This window comes from Schistocerca nitens, chromosome 8 (genome assembly GCF_023898315.1).
Source record: "Schistocerca nitens isolate TAMUIC-IGC-003100 chromosome 8, iqSchNite1.1, whole genome shotgun sequence".
Classification (NCBI taxonomy): Eukaryota; Metazoa; Arthropoda; class Insecta; order Orthoptera; family Acrididae; genus Schistocerca; species Schistocerca nitens.
This window is the reverse complement of record NC_064621.1, coordinates 346,062,031-346,086,505: the sequence shown is the minus strand read 5'-3', so window position 1 is coordinate 346,086,505 and position 24,475 is coordinate 346,062,031. Positions and strand designations below refer to the sequence as shown.

The 24,475-nt window shown below is 41.4% G+C and overlaps 1 protein-coding gene across 5 annotated transcripts in view; it reads right to left on the bottom strand.

Moving 5' to 3' along the window:
• LOC126198572 (clathrin light chain) overlaps positions 1 to 2,906 on the bottom strand; it is a 70,821-nt gene extending 67,915 nt beyond the window's left edge. For all 5 annotated transcript variants that reach the window (XM_049935003.1, XM_049935005.1, XM_049935006.1 and 2 more), the window contains exons 1-2: positions 2,749 to 2,906; positions 2,540 to 2,674 (exon numbers count right to left, since the gene is read on the bottom strand). In XM_049935003.1, the coding sequence (XP_049790960.1) occupies positions 2,540 to 2,672 (133 nt within the window). In that variant the 5' untranslated portion in view covers positions 2,673 to 2,674; positions 2,749 to 2,906. The remainder of the gene's footprint in view (positions 1 to 2,539; positions 2,675 to 2,748) is intronic.
• Between the last annotated feature and the right edge of the window lie 21,569 nt (positions 2,907 to 24,475).

The following is a 24,475-nucleotide window of genomic DNA, read 5'->3' as shown; positions in this document are numbered from 1 at the left end:
TTTACACTGCAGTATGTGGAGGAGGATTACCACTATCCACTAATCAGAGGAAGCACTTCACATAAGACGGGTGCAGTTAAAAAAACATGGCCTGCAAAAGCTTTGCTCAAAGGCTCTGGGATATTTGTGAACCACAAAAAATGTAAGAAGATTGGGTTATAAATACTAACTCCATGAAGACGCCGACTGGAAACATTACAAGCTTAGATATTATGAGAATGGGGCTGACACCCCTCACACCTCCACAAAAGAAGCATTCAAGCATTTGCCTAAATAGATTAAGGGGATGAAGAGGAAATCTGAATATGGATGGATGTGGCATACTTGGTTGTAGGATACCACCGATCTGCTTTAACCTGGGATGTAGTTGCACTGTGCCACGGTGTGCTGTAGGACATTGAGTTGTGGTGTGTTTTGGAGTGGAAGCAACACACTGTAGGGGGTATGGTTGTGTAGTGGTGGCACACTATAGTAGTTTTATTATGTGGTGGTGATGTACTTGTGAGGAATGTTATTGGGTCATTTAGTGTGCTACAGTTGTCATGATGTGGACTGTAGGAAATTACATGGTGACACAATGGAATAAACTGCACACAATGTTATCATATAAAAAAAAACAATACGTCAAAATTTAAATTTATTCTTAGATGCCCGTACAACCACTGAATAAGTGGATCAATACTTATTAATTAATTCACAGGAGAAGGTAGGTCGATATATGTTTATTAGCATATCAAACCTGCATCTATTAATAATGAACACCTTCTCCCAAGATTTAATTAAGAAAACATTGATCCACTTATGATGTTCATTGTAAACTATTTTCTCATGGGTTCCACCATCCTGTCCTATCTGACTCATTTGTCACGTTCACTTCCTATCATACAACCTGTATACAGTTACTAACTGTAAAATGTAAGAAAAGCTGCCGACAATTTTTCTCAGAAGGCGAGTTACGTAGGTGAACTGGAGATTGGGATACTAGCTTTTGTAGTTGTGGGGAGGGTTGATTTGTATCCTGGTCTGGGGTTACCAAAGTTTAACTGGACACAGTAATACTGTGCTCTTATGGTGTGTTTTGGGAAATACAGAAGCGTCCGATCCCGCCCGTCTGCTTTGACCCATGACGTCACAAATATGGCGGAAACAAAAACACACACTTTCCACAAGAAGCCTAATGACACTAACGGGTCAAGCGCGGGAAATGGGGAATTTTGGGTGGGGGGAAAACTAAATATAAACAAATTTAGACGCCTTGCGTAGCTACAACGTGTAAGTGAAGACAGCCATGCATGAATACCCACCCACCTCCCCAGGGGTCGTAACCCCTGCAACCCATAGAAGATAAAGATGCTTCAGTAGCTGATTAGTGTTTTTTGTCTTTTTAAAAATAAAATCTCACGGGATAAAACGAACAGATCAGAAAGATAAATATAATAAACTAAAACAGAAATTGGAGGAAACATAATTGAAATAAGTAATAAGTGTTTTCAAATTAAAAAAAAAAAAATCTCACGAGATAGAACGAACAGATCAGAGAAGTAAATAAAATAAGATAAAACAGAACTGGAGACAGCCACACTCAAACCAAACTCCGCGCCGTCATGACATCACACACAACACCCTTACGTCACGGGTCAAAGCCGACGCGTGGGATCGGACGCTTCTGTCGACCCGTGTTTTGTTGGGTTTACTTTTTGGTATAGAGTTTTCAGTAAGTCCCCATCCAAAATCCCCTTTTCCCATAGTTGCCCACTAATTTAATTGGGTTTAGTCAGTGTATTGGTTTGCAAGGTATTTGTATTTTTGCAGCTTTAATGGTTAAGAGATTAGTCTTAACTGGCGCACACACACACACACACACACACACACACACACACACACAAATGATTCAGTATTTCTTTAACAGTATCACACAAAACGAAACTTCTCACATATACAGTTTTTCGTCGAAATTCTTGCTAGTGATTAGATATGCAGAAACTGAAATGCCAAAAGACAAACACAGTACTGACCACACCAACAGAAATTAAATTCCGAAAAATAGATGCTCAGACGTTCATTAGCAGTTGTTCATTCACATGCAACAATACTACTCTGATCTATCAAACTTACAGGTAGAGCCACCGCAGCATTTTAAGTAGCACAATGATAAAAGAAAAACAATATCATTAGCGACAATATCACACAGCTTCTATATTAAATTTTTCAGTATCTCCTGTAATTTCACTGTACCTTGATCTAAAACTTAGTTAAAGTCATACACCAAGTCATCAGTAAATCAAACGTCGAAGTTATATGATTATGGAAATTAAATACAAATTATAGAGCCTACAGAAACATACGATTGGAAAAAAACAAAAATGAGGTTAACAACCTTGCCTAACGTTCTGGTAGTATCGTTTGCAAAGGAAATTAGGTTTCCACGTCAATAAATCCAAAAGCACACACACACACACACACACACACACACACACACACACCTCTGCAAAGTTGGCAACTACACTGCAACATTACATTTAATGTACTTCCTTCTTACCGTCCGCAGCAGGTGGTGCATTTCCAGGATTCAATTCATCCTCCAATCCGGCAAGTTGATCTTGTTCTCTCGCTAGGAATTCTGCTGCTGGATCAACTTCAGGTTGATCGAAATTATCACCAAAACCATCCATAACTAAAAAATTGAAATACGAATCAGTTGTGCGCCAAAACACTACGTAAGCTTTTTATATAGGTATGGTGTTTTACCTGCCAAGCCACTACGGTAATTCTCCAGATATTACCAATTAACTATCTCCCACGTTCCAATCTGCTCTCTTTAACTACACACTACTACATGTAGCACACAGCATATGACGTACATTGACAGTTGGATACACCCCACCAGCAATGCAGCCACCACTTTACAGGAAAGTTACAGTAGACAGTTGGCAGTACGAAATATTTCCCAATGTCCGTCTAGAACTGATTTATTTCTTAACAACACTCTCTCATTGAAATATTTTCTGTACAAAATAAAATTTATTTTGGAACAAGAAGTGAAAAAAATTGATTGCTAGGAGATGTTTAGGAAAAAAATGTTAAGGCTATTTCACATTGCTGTCAAGTCACACCACGTGAAGACATTCCACAATATTATTTAAATGGCGGCATTTGCACATGCCATCAAGAGATTTTCACGCGACCGCCAAGGTTTTACGGGGAGAAATTTTGGACGGTGGCGTCGCCTGCTAACATTGGAAATTAATCTATTTAGGCCGCTCAAAGTCATGTTAGAATAGTGAATATTGTGCTGTTATGTTTTCTTAATGTTTATTTCTAGGGATAAAAGTTTTGAAGCTTTTGTTTTTGTGAAAAATTGCAAGTATTCCACGACGAGTTGGTTATATTTTCCATTGAGTGTTTTTCCATAAGCGGGGTCAGATATCTGAGAGAGAAAAATTGTTTAGGCTTTACAATTACGAGCAGTTTATACTTGGACCATTACGGCACGGTGGATTCCACTGTCCGTCATGTCACGTCACGTCAGTTAGCTTTACACACCGATGTGCTCATCTCCATATTTCGTTTTGTCATGCTTTTCGTTGTTGATATCAGTTGTTATTGCAAGTCTCTGTTTTCGCGATTTTTTATTTGTTAAAAATTGTTTTGTTTCGTTATTTCTTTTGTAATTATTTATAATTCTATAATGACAGAACAGTGAGGTATTATTCCGAATTGTATGGGCTGAGTGTACGAAGTGCATGTCCTCTAGTACATCTATAAAGTCAATTTTTGCACATGCTAGTACTGTACTTAATATTTTAAAATCAAATGGATCATATGGCTGCAACTCGAAGTGGAACAAGTGCGTAGAATCAGACAGATTATTAAGTGTTTGTATGTTGTCAGGCATTTGTAATGTTTGATAAAGAAACAGACTGAAAGCTTCAGACACTGAAAAAAAATGTGAAAATGCTTTTTTGCATACATTACAGTTATTTGCTGCAATATGTGATTATGGCAAGATTATTTACTGTTAAGCATCTCAGTTACTGTTAAGCATCTCAGTTTTGCGAGAATCAGTGGTCAATATAAATGCAATTTCACTAGCTAACCCTAGCACAAATAAGGCATTTCAACTGTCAAAATACAAGATACAAAGAAAACCTCTTGAAGGGAAAGGTATTGAGGGAGATATGACTATTGCACAAATATTTTCACTGAGCTGGTAGCATTCAAGGAATGATGAGGAATGATCAGTGATTCTGGGAATGTTAATATTCTCGATACCAGGAATGCAGATTCTGATGTCATCAAAATTCCTGCCTGAACCTACAGTGATCCACTATTTATGAAAAGCGCTTCAGGGGACTTCATTAGACATTAGCAAGAGAACTGTATAGAGCAGATTGGATGAAGTTATATGTGCTGATTCACTCTCTTCCTGAAATTAGGAAAATAATAAATTCACTCAAAAGTGAAAGCTCACACGGAATTGATGCCACTTCCAACAGAGTACTAAAAGCTGTTCCCAACAAATAAGTAGGATTCTCAGCACCATATGTAGTAGCTCGCTGAAACAGGGCATTTTTCCAGATAGACTGAAATACGCTATTGTTAAACCATTGCATAAAACAGGGGATAGATCTGATGCTAACAACTACAGCCCAATCTCACTTCTGACAGCTTTATCCAAAATTCTTGAAAAAGTAATGTATTCAATAGTAGCATCACGTATTTGTAAAAATGAAGTACTAACAAAATGTCAGTTTGGTTTTCAGAAAGGCTTCTCAACAGAAAATGCTATATATGCGTTCACTGATCAAATATTAAATGCATTGAATAATCAAACATCACCCATTAGGATATTTTGTGATCTCTCAAAGGCTTTTGATTGTGTGGGTCATGAAATTCTTCTACATAGGCTTAAGTATTGTGGCATGAGTGGGACAGTGCACAAATGAATTAATTCATACTTAACTAAATGAATGCAGAAGGTTGAAATTAACAGTACAGATAGTTTGCAAAAATCAGCAGAGTCCTCTAACTGGGGAGGTATCAAGCATGGTGTCCCACAGGATTCAGTCTTGGGTCCCTTATTGTTCTTAATATATATTAACGACTTGCCACTCTATATTCGTGAAGATGCAAAGCTAGTTCTTTTTGTTGATGATAAAAGTATAGTAATGACATCCAAGAAGTAAGAATCAGCTGAGGAAATTGAAAATAATGTCTTTCAGAAAATTATTAAGTGGTTCCCTGCAAATGAACTCGCACTAAATTTTGATAAAACACAGTTAATACAATTCTGTACAGTAAATGGCATAACATCGTTGATAAATATAGACTATGAGCTGCAGTCTGTTGCTAAGGCAGAATACTTAAAATTGAATTGGAAGAAACACATTGATGATCTGCTGAAACGGTTAGGTTCAGCTACTTATGCTATTAGGGGTATTGCAAATTTTGGTGATAAACATATCAGTAAATTAGCCTACTACGCCTGTTTTCATTCATTGCTTTCATATGGCATCATATTTTGGGGCAATGCGTCAGTAAGAGAGAAAGTATTCATTGTACAAAAGCGTGTAATCAGAATAATAGCTGGAGCCCACCCAAGATCACCTTGCAGACATTTATTTAAGGAACTTGGGATATTCGCAGTTCCTTCGCAATACTATATTCATTTATGAAATTTGTCATTAATAACCCATCCCAATTCAAAAATAACAGCGTAGTGCATAGCTACAACACTGGAAGAAAGGATGATCTTCACTATTCTGGATTAAATCTCACTTTGACACAGAAAGGGGTGAATTATGCTGCCACAAAAATCTTTGGTCATTTGCCAAATAACATTAAAAGTCTGACAGATAGCCAACCATCATTTAAAAGCAAATTTAAAGAATTTTTGAATGACAACTCCTTCTACACAGTAGATGAATTCTTAGATATGAAGTAGTAACTGTAAAAAAATTTATTAATTAATTATTTTGTCTAAAGAAAACTTATGTTACAATGACACATTCCACATAATTACGAAATGTCATATTCATGATCTATGGAACAAGGATTAATATATGTATGTATGTAATGTTCATGCGATCATACTGTGGCAGTAGTGTCCTATGATATGTATGTCCATTGTTGATTCAAAATAAGTTACACAATTCTTTTCTCCATGACTTCAGACCTGGTAGGTTACATGCAATATCGTTCATTACAGCTGTCATTCCTGCAGTGCCCTACGATTTTCGGTTTTGTCATGTGCCAAGAGCAGGATGCAGTCGGTCGGTTTTTCAGAGGAAATCACACTGAGGTGGTGGCAAGTGACCCAATTGTGTGTTGGTGGTTCTGATGCAGCTTGCCTTGGCTGTCCCAAAGAGTGAGAGCTAGCGGTGTGCCAGGCTGTCGACAGGGACCCTGCCTTGTCATGCCAGGATTTGCCATTCTGTCCCTTGCTGGGACTCTGATTCAGCTTGCCTGTTGCCATGTATACATCTTCCATGTAACGCTAACATGCTATGAAACATGGTTACAAATAAAATAAACTTAGTTCCTCCAACTGTTTCCATACACAACAGTTCTTATCTTCAGTATCAATTTATGACGATTAAAGAGTAAAAGAAATGAGAACTGACTATCCTAATATTCACCAAATATAAGAAATTCTTATGGTTCATGAAAAACTAACAATAAAGTCCAAATTTACACAATGGATAAAAATGCTATACAGAAATCTGCTGTTCCTTAAAGACATTGAAAGCAAGGAAAAAATTCATATAATGGCCATATAATGCAGCACAAAACATGTTGTCCCCATGTTCTACAACATGAAATATATTATTATTTATGTACATCTTAAACTACAAAACGTATTTCCGGTAAGTATAGTTTAGCGAGACAAGAACAGAACACACAGATGGAGATAGATATTAATGGTTCAGGTTGGAGTGTTCTGGCGGAGGGTTCCAGTCGAATTACTGCAGCATGCCATTATTGGGCAACAAACTATAGTATACCACCTGTCGATGCAGTGAAGCATTGTATACTATCTAACATCAACCAGTCTCACTATAGTGTGATCAAGACGCACTGAGCAAGGTGGCACTGTGATTATCACAATTGACTCTCATTTGGGAGAGTGACAGTTCAAACCCATGTCTGGCCATCTAGATTTAGGTTTCCTGTGATTTCCTTAAATCGCTCCAAGCAAATATCAGGATGGTTCCTTTGACGCAATCCGAGCTTGTGCTCCATCTCTAATGACCTCGATGTCGTTAGGACGTTAAAGTTAATCTTCCTTCTTTCTACCTTCTGTGAACAAGACCATTTACAGTCTCCTGAAGTAGATATAACACACTACCAAAAGAATGTAACCAATGTGGGTATCCATTTTCTATGGTAAATTCCATAGTGAACGGTTGTTGACATGACCAATTGACCAGACGTCAGGCCTACTTGTCCTGTTGATCATTTTTTACATGTATAAAGAAAACTCAAGGTGTTGGACCTGAAACAAAAACTAAAATCACCACAGAAGGACAAAAATCTAACCAAAACAGAAATGTGTACTCCTTTCTTGGCACTTTGTTACTGTGACGAGTGGGACATATCTGATTCCAGCATTTTAGTACTCATAACAGTTGCTTCCAGTCAGTGCTTGGATGGTAACTACTTATCTTTATCAGTTAGAACAGCGTATGCAACCAGCTGTGTGCTGCCACTGCTCAGCAAATCAACAATCCATCTAGGCATCTGTTCTCATTTACATCAAGGTATCCATTCCCTAATGTAACAGAGAGCTCAATTATTCATATAAATACAGGAGACACATCAATAATGATGAATGTCCATCGTCTTAATTATCCTAAGCGCTTTCCCAGCATGGCTTACTGCATACATCATCTGTAATCATTACCTTTACATTTCAGCTTCCCTCAAGCTCAATTAAAATGCAATCACTCAGGCATGACTCCTGACTCAATTAAGTTAAAGATACCAATTAAATGATATATGTCATCACTGTGAACAAGACCTACTACAACAACCAAAATTTCGTTTAACCAAATGACAATAATTATAGTACGAGTTAATGATCAACAGTTCATCAGAGTACATCAGGTATAACATATTCACAAATGCAGATAAGTGCCTGACACGTGTATCAGATTGGGAACCCTTTGTCTCTCTACCTTCAATCCTGTGCTTCATTCCAGGAATATCTTCAGATAATTAATATGTTATAAGGCCTTTGAGTTACCAGTTCTCAAAGTTTCCACCTCAAAGCACATTCCTTTTGACTCTGAAAGTTCCTGTATGAGCACTGAAAATTTGCTATAAATAAACTGATGCTTCGTGACAAATAATGTGTTTTAACTAGGATCTTCTGCCCTATAGTTAAATTAATCTTCCCAATCCTTCCTGCATGTTTTTTCTTTACTTCCTTTGTTTGAACCTTTATTCCACCAATTGCCAACCTTATTATATCTCGGTACCTTTGCACTGGGGTAGGCCGCTTTCTCCCTGAGTCTATCTGTTCTGTTGCTGTATACTAAACCTATATAACTTACCTCTCCATCACTCAAAGTCTATTTATAAAATAATGTAGCATTATCAAGAAACTGCAGACTCTCTCTTTTAATGTTTCTACTGATACTCTGTCATTATTTAGCTTTTCCTCATATGGGACAATCTGATGGGGTTATGTGTAATGAATGTCTGCTCCTCTCTCTACAACTTTCTCTACTCGTGCCAGACTTGGGTGGTCAATGTTTCTTTGACTCATGTTCAGAAAAAACAGAACACCTTGAAGAATAGAGATAGGATATTCATATTCACAGGATATGTACATTAGTATGTTCTGCAGAAATGGTTAGCATTTCAGTCACCTCAGTTCAGCAAGTGTCCCATTGCCTAGTAGGCATATGGTCCACCATGGGCCCTGATAATTTGTTCCATACATGATGGCATCGAGGCGCATAAGGCACGAATGGCGTCGTGTGGTATAGCCATCCATGCTGCATTCACCTGGTTCCAAAGTTAATCTGTGGTGGTTGGCATAGGGTCACAGTGCTGCACATTTCACCATATCCCACACATTTTCGATTGGCAACAAGTCTGGTGATCTGGCAGGATAGAGCAAAAGGCTGACATCCTGTAACACCAAGGAGGCACATGTTCATGCAGCAACATGTGGTGGTGCATTGTCTTGCTGAAAAATGATGTCTGGGATGTTATGCAGAATGGTTATGGGTACAGATCACAGGATGTCATTCACGTAGGTGACAGTGATCACAGTGCCCTGGACACGCACCAACTGTGATTAGTGGTTGTATCCAATAGCACCTGCACCATAGGGCCTTGAGTTGGCGCTGTATGTCTTGTGGGAACGCAGTTATTGTGATGCCGCTCCCCCTGTCTGTGGCTAACCAAAATGCACCCATCATTTTGGATACAACGAGAACCTGGATTCGTCCGAAAACACTATCTGACGTTATGCCTGTTCCCACTGACGTCGTTACATACACGACTGCCATTTAGAACGTTTTTGCACATTGGTCAAAGGTAGGTGGAGAAGTGGACGACGCGCACGTGACTCATGCCATAATAAACAGCGATGGACTGTCAGCCTTGATAGTGTATGATGTGTTACACTGTTTCACTGTTGCACCAGAGCCGCAGAGAACGCAGAGCTGTCCATTTGGATGAGGTGTCAATCTTCTCGGGCGGGGTAGGGGGGTGGGGTGGGGGGGAGCAGGAGGTGGCCTGGGTGATGTGACCTGGCTTATCTCGTTGTGATCTATGGCCTTCTGTGAACCATTCTGCACACACCCACTGCACTGTCGAAACATTTCGTCCTACACTAGCAGCAGTTTCCCGGATGAATGCAACACATTCTCTCACGCCAATAATGGGTCTTCAAATTGACTGATTTAATGGTACAGTTCGCACATACATCTGTGAGGCATCCTGTAGTGTCTGCTCAGGTCACTCTGATTGGTTACCTCCGATTTACAGCGACAACGAGAGCCGCAGTCACATTTTACTGGCAGGTGGTGTCACAGCGCAGAGTCGATATTGACCTTGAACGCGCCCGCCGACATGGTTTAATCATGTCTGCAGAGCGTACCAATATACATGTTCTGTGAATATGAACGTCTTATTTCTAGTCTTTCAAAGTTTTTCTGAACAGTTCGTGACATCTGGAGTCTCTCCATCCATTACAGCTTCTTCATCCATTATTCCACTTAAAATAATATGGCTGTAGACCTCCTTGTGTCTCATGGAAGTGACAGGAATTGCCAGATTGATTTCTCTCTTTGCAGATAACGACAAACATGGCGTTGCACTATGGCCATAGCCCATTCTTGTAATAGAGATTGGAAACCTCGAATATCACTCATATACCTTCCAGCAATCCATTTCCCTTTGCACTCTGTGTGGCAGTTTGGTTAAGCAGATCACAATTAATTTCAATGGAACCTCGTGATATTAGTTACATTGCACCATAGGCCGTGCGGTTAAAGGCGCTGCAGTCTGGAACCGCAAGACCGCTACGGTCGCAGGTTCGAATCCTGCCTCGGGCATGGATGTTTGTGATGTCCTTAGGTTAGTTAGGTTTAACTAGTTCTAAGTTCTAGGGGACTAATAACCTCAGCAGTTGAGTCCCATAGTGCTCAGAGCCATTTGAACCATTTTTGTACATTGCACCATATCCTTGAAGCACAGTAATACATTCTGACATCTCGCATCGTGATACACATCACCAGTCAGGATGCCACGTTTGACTTCGATCAATATTCATGTAAGAATGCTGTTTGGAACTCTGTGTATGGCTTACAACCTTACAGGAAAACGTATATCTATGCTGCTAAGTCACTTCTGATGTGTGTATACAAAGCACATTTTTAGTGGTGGGCTGCTCCACGTTACTGGAAATGAGTTCTTAACTTGATCAATAAACATACGTGGGTGTAAGATTTTCATAGGATCTAGAAACTGGCAATATCTCTAAAGTGTCAGGAAATGCTTCCTATTTTCTTCGTCTTCAGACTCCTCTGTCGATCCATTTGGGGCTCCACTGTTATAGATCGTTGGTCCTCGAATCCTAGCCAATATCTCCTCAGATTATTTGAGCAAATCAGAGAGCGTTTTCTCTTCTTTGTATCAAAGTTATATAAATGCACAATTCCTTGTGGCTCCCGCAATTTCTGATCCTGTGTGGCTAATTTATGCAATTCGTCTCGCACTTCGCGGTGTCTCTTATTACTTTCAATTGGATTTTCCTTACGATTCTGATACGCCTACTGCACGAGTTCTGTCCGAATCATTCTCCTCTCGAGCAGCTAACTGCTCAACTGCCTGCGTAAAGACTTCGGTTTGGCTGTTTACCTTACAAATACTACCTCATCATGTTGGTTTAAGACCTATTCATGACTCTACACTTTCTGGCACTCTTCACATAACATTACATATTTTTCTATGTTGACCGGTCCCATAAGTTCCTCTACAATGGCTGGATCCAACGCAACAGTAACTGCACTGTTTCCCTCAATACTTTCGCCCGCTGCAACTCGTTTCTCTAGATTTTCACCTACGACCACATTGTGTTTCTTCATTTCGTCTCGCCGCTGGTTGATCATATCTAATTCCAATTTGACGCTTCGCAACTGCTGCTGAAGGTATTGAATTTTTTTAAATACCTTCGATTACTGTTTTCAAGTAACTTCTAATTTTTCCAAAGTATCTTGTAATTTTTTGAAATAACTCCTTCTTGCAATTTTATGTCCTACAGTAGTGTTTGCAAACTAGTCATATCAAAGACAGACACTGGAATTTGTGCCATGTCTGATCTATTCTCCTCCGCTGTTGGTTCTTGAAACTGAGCCTGAAATTGTCCCTGAACTACAGGAAGCAAGCAACATTCTGGACTCCGGCATCTTGTGTCTGTCTTTTGTGCTACAGTTTTCTCACTTATGCAGCCACCCACACTACCGGCTCACTCCAGACCCGTCCAAACGGCTTCTGCCATATCCTAATCCGTGGCGCTCTCAGCTGGCTTCGTTTTTTGGCCCCCTCAGAGACTGAGCCTACAAAACTTTTCGCTCACGATCGTGTAGCATTATTCATGTTTAATCTTTACAGTTTAACAACAACAGACGATGTATTTCCCTAAACCACACACTGAAATAAATTCAAAGCTGCTACTGCTATCTATATCCAATTCAGTTACACTTATGTAAACTCCTTGAAATATTTGATGAGGAAAAAAGAAAAACTGGTACAAAAAACTCTGCATAATCATCAACGTTGTATAACAGAGGTGAACAATTCAAACATAAGGCGATACAGAATTGCTGAATTCCTGTTCAGATGGAAAGAATGTTAATTTCATTAGTAAATTTAAATCTAAGTTATCCTAACTGATCTATCCATGGGAACCAAAGGTGCCATAAAGCCCTGTTCTAAGGAAGAGTCGGAATAATTGGAAGGTATTTGTTATTTTATTATGTTTAATGAATGTCTGGGATTTATGATAGCCAAACCTTGTGATGAATTAACAGATTATAATTTCTGGCTTATATAAGTATATCAGTATTGTCCCATGTCACACTTCCCAGTCTTTTTTGTTATAATTTTGAATTGTGCATCAACCCTAAATGCAATGGCTCTGCCGAGTTCTATCCACAGAAAATGAAGTATTTAAGCCCTGATTTACATTCATATTGAATAAAAACAGAACACCTTGAACGACTAGAGACAGGCGGTTCATATTCACAGGACATGTACATTAGTATGTTCTGCAGAAATAATTAGCGTTTCAGTCACCTCGGTTCAGCAGGTGTCCTGTTGCCTAGTAGGCATAGCGTCCTCCATAGGCCCTGTGTGTGATAACATTGAGGAATATAAGGCGTGAATGGCGTCCTATGCTATAGTCATCCCTGCTGCATTCACCTGGTTCCAAAGTTCATCTGTGGTGGTTGGTATTGGGTCACAGCACTGCATCTGTCATTCCACCATGTCCCACACATTTTAGATTGGCGACATGTCTGGTGATCTGGTGCACCAGGGCAAAAGGCTAACTTCCTGTGACAGCAAGAAGGCACATGTTCATGCAGCAACATGTGGTCATGGATTGTCTTGCTAAAAAATGGCGCCTGGGGTGTTGTGCAGAATGGGTATGGCTACAGGTCAAAGGATGTCATTCATGTAGGTCACAGTGGTCATAGTGCCCTGGTCAGGCATGAATTGTGATTTTGTGGTTGTACTCTGCACCACCCCACCCTAAAGGCCTTGAACTGGAGTTGTATGTCTTTCGTGAATGCAGTCCCTGTGATGCTGCTCCCCCTGTCTGTGGCTAACCAAACAGTTTCAAACAAACAGAACTTGAACTCGTTTGAAAAAACTGTCTGATGCCATTCCTGTCCCCAGTGATATGACATTACACAAGCGATTGACGGCTAGCATATTTTTGCACATTCGTCAAAGGTAGGTGGAGAAGTGGACGACGTGCATGTAGCTCATGCTATACTAAGCAGTGACGGACTGTAGCCCCTGATAGTGTATGACGTGTTTTACTGTTCCGCTGTTGAGTCATAGCTGAGAAGGATGCAGATCTGTCCTTTAATGCCATTTGAATTAGGTGTCGAACTTTAGAAGGGCAATAGGGGCATCACCTGACGTTACATTGTTGCCAAATTTATTCAAGATGTTGGATCCAAGACGGCGGCGATAGATGCGGCAAAGTCGCAATGATGTCATGGCGGGAAGTTCAAATTTTGGTGGGAAAATAGGTCAATTGGGCTACCTCCACTACCTCCTCCCCTCCCCTCCCCGCCCCACGAAAATGATGGGAAAATTTTGGCGGGAAAGAATAGTGGGAAAAACGGTCACTTCGGCTACCTCTACTAACCTGTCATCCATCCACCATCTCTCCCTTGGAATTGGTGGGAAAGGGACTCATTGTGTGCTGGGCTGCTGGATAGGATGGATGTAAGTCTATACTTTGCATGCATTGTTTATTTAAACAATTTGAGTTGTCAAAAGCAGTAACTCCATCCAGTGTGTTTACCATGAAGTCCGGAGTCCAACTGACCTTGTACACATTAACACCACCAGAGGACGCTGTTGTCCCTCCCCCTCGCCCTTTCCCATTATGTAATCCAAGATGGCGGTCTGGGGCAAAACGGCGGGAAAAGGACTCAGTCTGTGCCCAGCTGCTGCAAGGAAGGAATGTACTTTAATTATTGTCTGTGGGAAGTTGGAACAATTTATTTAAGGACGGATTTCACGTAGCTTATTTATTACACTGAAACAGAAAATGTAAAATAATGGATGTATAAAGCTCTGCAAACGCGCTCACAACGCTTAAACAGCCTAAATAATGCAGTGCAAAAACACTCATTGCATGTAAAAACGCTTTCGAACTATCATTAGGAAATTCGACTACACTGTATCAGTGAACTGTTCCCTACAGAGGTCCAAGTTGGAGTGATGACCGGATATGTCGTGGGCGCACGCCAGTCCAGCCTGTCACACATGCAAGACAACTCTGGGCGCACGCATGTTTACCTGGCCACTGTGACTGGTGCGCTGTCGCATCGCCTTTGTACTTCCGGGTCCAGTTCTGGCCTAATTGCCGAGCGAGATGTTTGCCTAGTGACCCACCCTCGCAGGTGCAGCTACAAGGTTATCAGTGTTATACTGACATCTCATGTCTATGTAAGTCCGCCTCTGGGCGCGCTATATAAATCTTTTACAATGCTTTCAGAAACTGTTTACGAAAATATCCCAGAATAACACAGGATGCATTCTCCTTAGCAATCCTAAGGGGACAGCCCATCCATTACACGTCAGCCATTCCTGGAAATCGTAAAGTGCCATAGAAATATTTAATGGTCGCTTTTGTTGTAGGTGCTTTCGTGATGTCTCAGTTTATCTGCATGGAAATACTAGTCCTAACAGGACCTACTGACGAAAATGTCCCAGAATAACACCACATGCATTCTCCCTGATGGCCCTAATGAGGCATCCCATCCATTGTGTGTTATACTTCCCAGAAATCGTAAAGTTTTACTTTCAACATATGTCTCAGGAATGGTAAACGTTCGCTCATCTTCTCATCGCTAAAAGCCTTCATCATGTCTGTGCATTCTTGCAAAGTGTAAGGTGTCAGGCAAATCCAACACCTTCCATGAAAACCCTGACATGATAAACAAATCCGGCAGTATGTCACATAGCTCCGAATAAATCCTGACATTAAATTAACCAAAGTAATACGATCAACGCGTGAGCAAATGGAATACCACAGACTAACACAAGAACGCCTAAATGCATGTCATACCTTCCCGCCGTGAAACAGACGCAGTTCCGAGGGAAGAAACGAGAACAGAAGCCGAGAGCAGAACCGTGTTAAGCTAGAAGGCCCTACGATAAGGGACGGACACCCACGTCGCCAGTCAACCACCAAGATCACCCCACAGCCCATGTTAAAAAGATAGAGCCCTCCAGGAGAACAGTATAGATCTTACAATAACACTAAAAAGGGCCACACCAGTTGAAAATTTTTGCGTGAGACTTTTTCGCGTCTCTGTTACGTTGCAAACGTTAAAAACATTGCCCCACCACGAAAAGTAACCGCCAGGACCACCCCCCCCCCCAGCTCATGTTAAGAGATAGAGCCCTCCAGAAGAACAGTATAGATCTTACGATAACACTAAAAGGGCCACACCAGCTGCAAGTTTTAGCGTGAGACTTTTTCGCGTCTCTGTTACGTTGCACACGTTAAAAACATTGCCCCACCACGAAAAGTATAACATTTCTCATTGCATAGACAGAATTTTTGTAGGCGGAGGTTAAGGTTAACATTGAGACCCTGATTGGTCACATGAAAACACAGCCAGATAGTTTTTTTTTAAACCAACTTCGGTAAATTGTAGTAAGGAGAAGTTAGCAGAGAGTTGCTTCCGAGACGGCGAGGTGCGTAGAGCTGTGCCGTCCGCCGCACCTTGACGAACACCGACAATGTAATCAACGCACGCGATGCCGCATTTTTTGAGCGCATAAGGCTTCACTCGGAACTGCAGAAGTCTCATCTGTTACACCCCTTTTTACATAATACTAGCGTCGATCGTCAATTAAATCTCATGGTATTCACATTTGCTACGTGAAGTTAAAATCTGAAACGCGATGATTTTTCTGTTATATAATTATTGAGAAGCCACATCAGCCACTGTAATTTACGACAAGTTAGATAGGTAATTAAAGATAATTGAGGGTCACTGTAGACCATTTTGATAGTTTTCTCTTTTATGAAACTTAACTTAAATCTAGATTATAGATGTGATATGACATAGGTCATCCTTCGATCCATTGTAGAACTTGGAAACCAATTCACGGAATATTCGTTCACATTTTTGTTGAACGCAGTTGGTTTTTATCATCCTGTATTAAAATATTTCCTTTTATCAATAGAGTAATTTATAAACAATGTTTTGGAAGTAGAATAAAATTTCCAATGGTAAACTTAACTGCTTTTTCGACGTTATTTTACCAGTTAACTAAAAATAGGAAAGCCTAGAACCCCTTCCACTAAATTTAGTTAGTATTAAGATTCTTTTACAGGGCATGCAGTGGAGCTGACGCTGAAATCATTAAGTATTTGATTATATCATCGCTAGTCTCACTGAACTCTTCTTAACTCTACATGTCATGTGTGGTCTGGCGTCTCCTTACCAGCAACAGGGCCCAGGTTCAAACTAGTCAATTCCCAAAAAAAAAAAAAAAAAAAAAAAACCGCTCAGAGCGTCGTTGCGCGAAACTGGTAGGGAGACACGACTTCGAACAAACAGACACCACGCAGAATGTTAGAAAAGACACCGTTAATCATAAAAGCATTCCTTTTGTTTGGAAAGAGAACACTGTCTAAGCACAGACGGGAAAATCAGAACAATTACGCAAACAGAATTCGAAGCACTGCCCTATAGAAGAGAAAAATGTTTGGAATTGTCGGTGTCGTACAGCTGCTGGTCAGGAGATGTCCTATTGCCACAATGGGGGATGAGGGACAGCATCCCACCAGAGATGGATGGTCTGCTTCAGCTTGTCTTTGAACACTTGAACAAAGAAGACATCACGTTACTCTCAGAACTTTCTGTAGATACCTTGCCCCCATCTTGTTGAAAGCAGTCTGTAAAGGCTCCTATGATCCAGCACAAAGGATGTCTTGTAAGTGAATGGAGCATTGTGATTGGCTCTTACTGAATTTACCTATCAAACTGCAGCTGCTGCCGGTGTAGGAGCATTGTCCGCCACAACAGACAAGACTTTCAGCGGCAAAACTGTTTTGTATAGATCGCCATATTGCCTACAAAAGTGGTCTATAGATCATCAAATACGGAAAGACACTTCCTCAATTACACTGCTCTGCTATTGTTGAGCAAAGCTCGAAATGTTCGGTGTGAAATCCGCTAAACTAACGCTGCTGGTGTGAGAGCACTTTCCGCCATTTTCTGCAGATGAGACTTTCAGTGGGAAAACTGTTTTGCACAGATCGGCCTATAGCACTAACAGTTAAACCTTGCTAAGTGGTCTACAGATCATGAAATACAGAGATACACGTCCTCAGTTACACTGCTCTACTAACGTCGAGAGAGCTAGAATATTTCAGCGTGAAGCCGATCTCCGACCCGGCTATATCACCACATACCTTATCTATGTAGTAAACACACAATTCGTATTCTGCGTCATACAAAATCAGCACTTCTGCATCCTGCATATAGCTATTGTCCACCAGACAATAGTACATATACCACAAAGTCAGATAGCACGAGCACATGCACTGTATATAGTCCTCACAGCACTAGATATTTCCCACGAAGTCGGGCGGTCATCCACCGCAGCCAACGGTCACAAGTCATCTGCCCCCACACACGACGAGTGACCAGAGCACCCTCAGGTGACCAAGGCCACTCTGCGACTGTTGTACAAAGGCTGGTTCGGTTTCCCTCGGCATAAAGGCGTTACTGTTTCACAGCCTGACCTGTTTTCTTGCTTGCTTTCTACACCAATCTCCATATTCTGGGATTACAAGAACATATGTATTTTCACATGATTTGCCAGAATATCATACCATTTACGCGATACTTCTCGATATCAATCACATAGCAATATCGCTACGAAGTCTTTCGCGACGTATTTCTTGAATAAAAATCTCTCGGTGTACATGCCGCGTCAATTCTGGATGAAACTCCAAGCTTTCGACCACTACCTCCATGGTCGTCGTCAGGGCTAAAACTGACTGTCGTGAACTAGCGAGGTTCCCACTTTTATATGCCAAGGACGGCTTCTGATTGGCTGGAATACGTCATAGCAACAGCGATATGGCGCGTAGTGAAGTGGTGCCCTCTACTTCCATAGATGTAGTTTCTATGCTGCGTTGCTTGCAGCGCCATCCCTTGAACCAGGAGGTAAAGTGCGGGAAGTTTTTCTCTGCGATTTTTCTTTATCCAGTGCACTCTTCCAAGTGTTGCTAAGTGCATAGCCGTTGTCTCTGTTAAAGTTATTATCGCTGAGTCTAATTTCGACTGCTTCCCGGATCACAGAGTCCCAGTAATTCGATGCGTGGGCTATTACTCTGGTTTCTTCAAATAAAATCTTATGCTTGTGAAGCAGGCTATGTTCAGCCACCGCTGATTTTTCCAAATACCTGTATTTTAGGTGGCGCTGGTGCTCGATGCAGCGGTCGGCAACGGTTCTTACAGACTGGCCCACGTAATTCTTGCCGCATTCGCAAGGAATAGTATAAATTCCCGGCACTCTTAAGCCGAGACTATCTTTGACTGATCTCAACATTTCCTTAATTTTCCTAGGTGGTCGGAAAACTGGTTTTATTCCTTGCCTCTTCAGGACTCTGGCTATCTTGCTCGTTGTAGCACCGCAAAAAGGAAGCCGCGCTATGTGTTGGTCCTCTTCTTGTATATGGCTAGCATCGTGTCTAACTTTCTTGGACAATACTGATTTAATTTCACCGGTAGAATAACCATTCCTCTTGAAAACAGTCGTCAAATGGTTAATCTCGGGGACGAGGTGGTCCTTGTCGGAAATAGTGCTGGCTCTGTGTACTAAAGTATTCAGCATAGCTCTCTTCTGAGACGGATGATGGAAGCTATGGCTATGCAGATATAAGTCTGTATGGGTTGGCTTCCTGTACACAGAATGGCCCAGTCGTCCATCCGGCTTTCGCTCTACCAACACATCTAAAAAAGGTAACTTCCCTTCCTTCTCTACCTCCAATGTAAATTTTATGTTTGGATGTACACCATTTAAATGTTCGACGAACTGCTGCAGCGTGTCGCTGCCGTGTGGCCAGATTAAAAAAGTATCGTCGACGTATCTGTAGAAGCATGATGGGCGGAGGTGAGCACTGTTCAACGCTCGTTCTTCAAAGTCCTCCATGAAAAAATTCGCTATAGCTGGTGACAGCGGCGAACCCATAGCTGTTCCATCCGTCATTTCATAATAATTTCCACTGTATAAAAAGTAAGTGGTCGTCAAGGTATGCCGGAACAACTTCAAAATTTCTGAGGAAAAATGAGCAGCCAACAGTTGTAAGGTGTCATCCACAGGTACTTTGGTGAACAGAGAAACCACGTCGAGGCTGACCATGATATCACTTGGGCCTATCTTCATCTGTTTTATCATATCAACAAACATTTTTGAATTCTTAATATGATGTGGGCAGTGACCAACTATAGGCGCCAACAATTTAGTTAAGTGTTTTGCAAGCCTGTACGTAGGAGAGCCAATAGCGCTAACAATCGGTCTCAACGGGACGTTCTCCTTATGAACCTTTGGCAAACCGTACAGTCTTGGTGGCCTAGGTGCTCTCGGCCGTAAGTTCTTCACCAGTTCGTCGGAGAGGCCAGAGTTTTTTAGTAGCTCCCTTGTCTTCCTGCTGAGCGCCGATGTGGGATCCCGTCTGAGAATCCGGTATGTGCTATCCTCCAGTAATAATCCAACTTTCTTGTGGTAATCTGTAGCATTGAGGATTACCGTGGCGTTCCCCTTGTCAGCAGGTAGAACAACTAGATCTTCATCTTTCTGCAACAGTTTCAGTCCTTGTCTCTCCTCTCTGCTGATGTTTGACTTAGGCGGCTTAGATGTCGCTAAAATCCGGCTAGTAGCAAGCCTTACGTCATCCGCTGCTTCTTGAGGAAGATGACGAACTGCTTGTTCCACTCCACTAATAATCTCAACCACCGGTAACTTACGTGGAGCTGGGGCAAAGTTCAATCCTTTACTGAGAGCCGAGATGGTAGCTTCATCAAGTTGCTTGTCAGAGAAGTTGATAACAGTGCGGTGAATGCCGTTGGACCCAGTAGTTCCAAGTAGACAGTGCTCTAAGCCACACACAGAACACGCAGTTGTATGTGAGTCGAACGCAGGTTATGTCACACAACTAATGCACCCTGACAGAATAACGGAAAAAAATAGTCAAATGACCTGCAGAAACATCTCCCTCTTTCTCTATAATGCATCATTAGTCTACCATTAAATCGTATCTCTTTACAGCTCCATCTCAACCGATCACTCCATCCACTCTCAGTCAACGCAGATACAAGTAAGTTTAGAGGCAGATGTTTCTCTGTTTTTCCAGGAAAGCATCAGAGACAGCAGTCAACTCGTGTGTATCACTATTATCTCAATAGACATACAGTAGAATTCTGCCTTGACGAAAAAAATGACTTTTTCCCCGCTTTCCGGTGATTTCATGTCAACGTTTACTCGTTTTCCTCTTGCTGTTGCATACTCATTCCGTAGTACAAGTATTGTTCTGCGCCAACCAGAAGAGAGGCAAGTACTTCCTCAATTTCCCCAAATTTCGGTGTATCTTCCTTCAATTTATACGTATTTTCCGTCATTTTTCGTAATTCTATCGATTTTTTGTCACTTCTACCCATGCGATCATGACCATTTCTCGTTCCGTGTTCTAAAATTGCTTGTGAATGTAGTACAGCTGCCAACACCTAGCTCAAATGCACTATTTTTCTGTTCGAGCGGTGAAGTATAGCACTGTGCTCGATTGCATCCAGTCACCTCCACCCACATATTCTACAGTTGCAGCGCATTTGCACTGTTTTCTGTATGTCTGTGCTGTCCTGTGCGGAACAGCAGTTAGAGACTTCGCACAGTCCATTCCTTCATGAGACGCAGCATGTCTACTTCTGGTCAGTTGCAGATGAAATCGATGACAGTGTTGCAGGGCGGGTTGGTCAAAGACAATGCAAGGAGATCTTTCAATCTCTAACTTTATCTTATGCGAAAATGCCTTATGTCTTCCATCCACATAGAGAAAGATCGTAAATTACGCATTATGCGCGAAGTGCTAGAAATATGTAGGTCAGTGTCTGGTATACTTTGATACGTATATATGTTCGAGAATTAACAATGAATGGAAGTACTGCACAGTCATCTATCTACATTCGCAGTGGTACTCGCAAAGTAGGGGAGGGGCGGTTTAGCGATGATACAGAACCTGGGAAGCATGCTGACATGTCATTGGCTGATGGTGAAATTACAGTAAAATTGCTAAAATTGTTTGTACCATCAACTGTGATGCTTATTATTAGAGTACATTGGTGGTGTCTTTTCCATCTCATCCGTCTACTGGTACACTGTTGATTACCACGTAATGATTGACTGACATCGCTTGTTTGAGATGGAGAAAGAGTCATGGAGGATGGGCAACACGTCTAGGGGATGGCTAGCACCAAAACAGTGATCGTGTACATGACTGCAATATGGGGAATCAATCGAAACGGAACACAGAGCCATCAGCTGTGGCAGATGAGTTTAAATGTAGAGGCCGTCAATCACCTTCGGTTAGAAGTTTGGAAACGCTCCACAAAGCCACAGAACTCTTCCATAGACCTTATGTTGTGACTGTCTTTTGTTTCAATCATCCAGAGTGTGTGTGTTTTGTGGGAGCAGCAGCAAAACATGATTTACAATGTGCAATGTCTAGTTTTCTGTAAGAGACATTGGATTGAAACATGTCAATGTCAGTTTAGAACCTGACACAGACCTCGAAGTCGTGACGGAAAAAGCAAAATGTATGGCAGTGTACTAAGCATGCTACAGCAGAAAAAACAACAATGTTTCAAACAATGACACAGGGTCACTGGGAGCCTTTCTTGCGACTGATAGCCTGTGGGATGTGGACCTCCTCCTCCTACAGTACGGGTATTGACACTTTACACTGGTTTGTGCAATGGATCAATACTTGCATATTTAATAGGATCGCTGCATATGCTCGATGTTTTAGATGTATCGCATGAATGAGATATGGTAAAAATCTTATCCAGTTCTCTATCGGATGACGTTAGCGGAGCTTTTATAGTTCGTAATTTTTCTCTGTTGGATGGTATAAAATAATGATGATAGAATGTTGGGGTGATAGACCTGGACAGACACTGAGGGAAGCGGATCTGCTTCAGACTGCAATACCTGTATGATTTTCAGTCTCCCTAATTTTCCCGATAAGAAACACCATAACTATTTGTACTGTTTACAGGGAAGATGCTTCATTGGCTCGTCCGCTTCCTCACGAGAGGTTCTAGAAGCTTCCGATAGCTCTCTCTTGCTAGAAAGGCTCCAAATAAGGTGTATTCCCACATGCACTTCTCGGAGTCTAAGTGGCCTGTACTGTCGCGCAGAAAAGTATGAGACAGGACTGGTAGGTGTGAACTGCGAAAAACGTGGAGAAGGTACCATCATGGTCGCTGTAGTGAAAGCAGATGGCTTTGGTAACACGAAGGGTAGAGTTGAGATAACTTTGGGAGATACTAAAACTACCGTCAGGTATTTGAATAATCACAAAGTTCAGTCAGGTTGCGTTTGGAAATTATAGACAGTATGGGGAATAATTTCATTGCCACATATAGTCAGTAACAGGGAGTAACAGGTAATTCATTCAATACTGAGGTTCTCAGATAAACGTTTAGTTGCTGCACAAAATAGATCCATGTTGCAAGCAGTAAATGAAAGAAGGAAGACCACAAAGGTAGCTGCCATCCAAAGCTGTTCCAGCCAGCACACTGAAATATGAATAAACAAGCAACTATAAGTTGCTTCAGCTCGTGCGAGTGTCTGGTTTGGTCTTTCAAAATTACTTTTTCCCAAAATAGTCCATCCTGTTACTTATTACTAAAGCTTTAATTAGTGAAGCTTTAACTGGCCTCCATCAGTTGATTCATACATGCTCCGTAGCTTTCATTGTTAAAATATCTGGATTTGCTTCTGTTTCTCATAGTTTCCTTCAACGGAACAAGTCACGTGTTTGCGTGATTAACGAGCTGTCTAATGTAGTTTCTGTATCATCAGTGCATAGAGTGCATCCCATGCTGGTCTTTTTCGCATTTAGTTTCACTCAGCTGCGTATGTGTACGGAACACTTAAGTTTCCGTTTGTTTATTGTCAAATTCTATGTCAACTCGACAAGAGAATGTTAATAAATGTTGTAATTTCCAATGATTCTTCCAAATTACCAGTTTCCTAGTGCCAAGTAATTTTAGTCGGAAGTATAAGTCAGAAAGGTAACAACTGCATGCCGAGATCTTGTAGTCATCACCCTGAGGCAGTACTGAGTTCGCATTACCATGTGTAGGGTTAGATGAGGATATTTCCTTTATACTCTCATGTTCAGAAAAAGCAGAACACTTTGAATGAATAGAGATAGGGTGGTCATATTCACAGGACATCTACATTAAAATGTCCTGCAGAAATTATTAGCATTTGAACCATATTGGCCCGCGGGTTCAAGGTCAACACTGATATCGCGGCGCAACACCACCTACTGGTAAAAATGCCTGAGGCTCTCGTTGTCGCTATAAACTGAAGGTAACGGATCAGTGTGACTTGAGCAGACGTGCAGGATGTCTTGTAGACGTAAGTGCGAACCATACCATCAAAGCAGTGAGTTGAAAGAGGGTGCATTATTGGCGTGAAGAATGTGATATATCCATCTGGGAAACAGCTGCTCATGTGGGATGAAGTGTTTCGGCAGTCCAATGGGTACATGCAGATTGGTTCACAGAAGTCCAGAGATAACTACCAGATCACACCACCCAGACAACCTCCAGAGAAAATCGAAGTAGTAGGACAAATGCATTGTTCCAAATTTATTCAAGATGGCGGATCCAAGATGGTGACAATACATGTGGCAGTTTCGCAACGACGTCATGGCGGGAAGTTCAAATTTTAGTGGGAAAATAGGTCATTTGGACTACCTCTACTAAGCTAATGTCCCGCTCCCCTCGCCCCACCCCCCTCCCCTCATCCCAAGAAAATGGTGTGAAATAATGGCGGGAAAAATGATCACTTAGGCTACCTCCCCCAATCAGAGAAAATGACGGGAAAATTTTGGCGGGAAAAGGTCTAGTGGACTGTCTCCACTAACCTAAGTCATCCAGCCACCGCTTCTTCCTTAGAA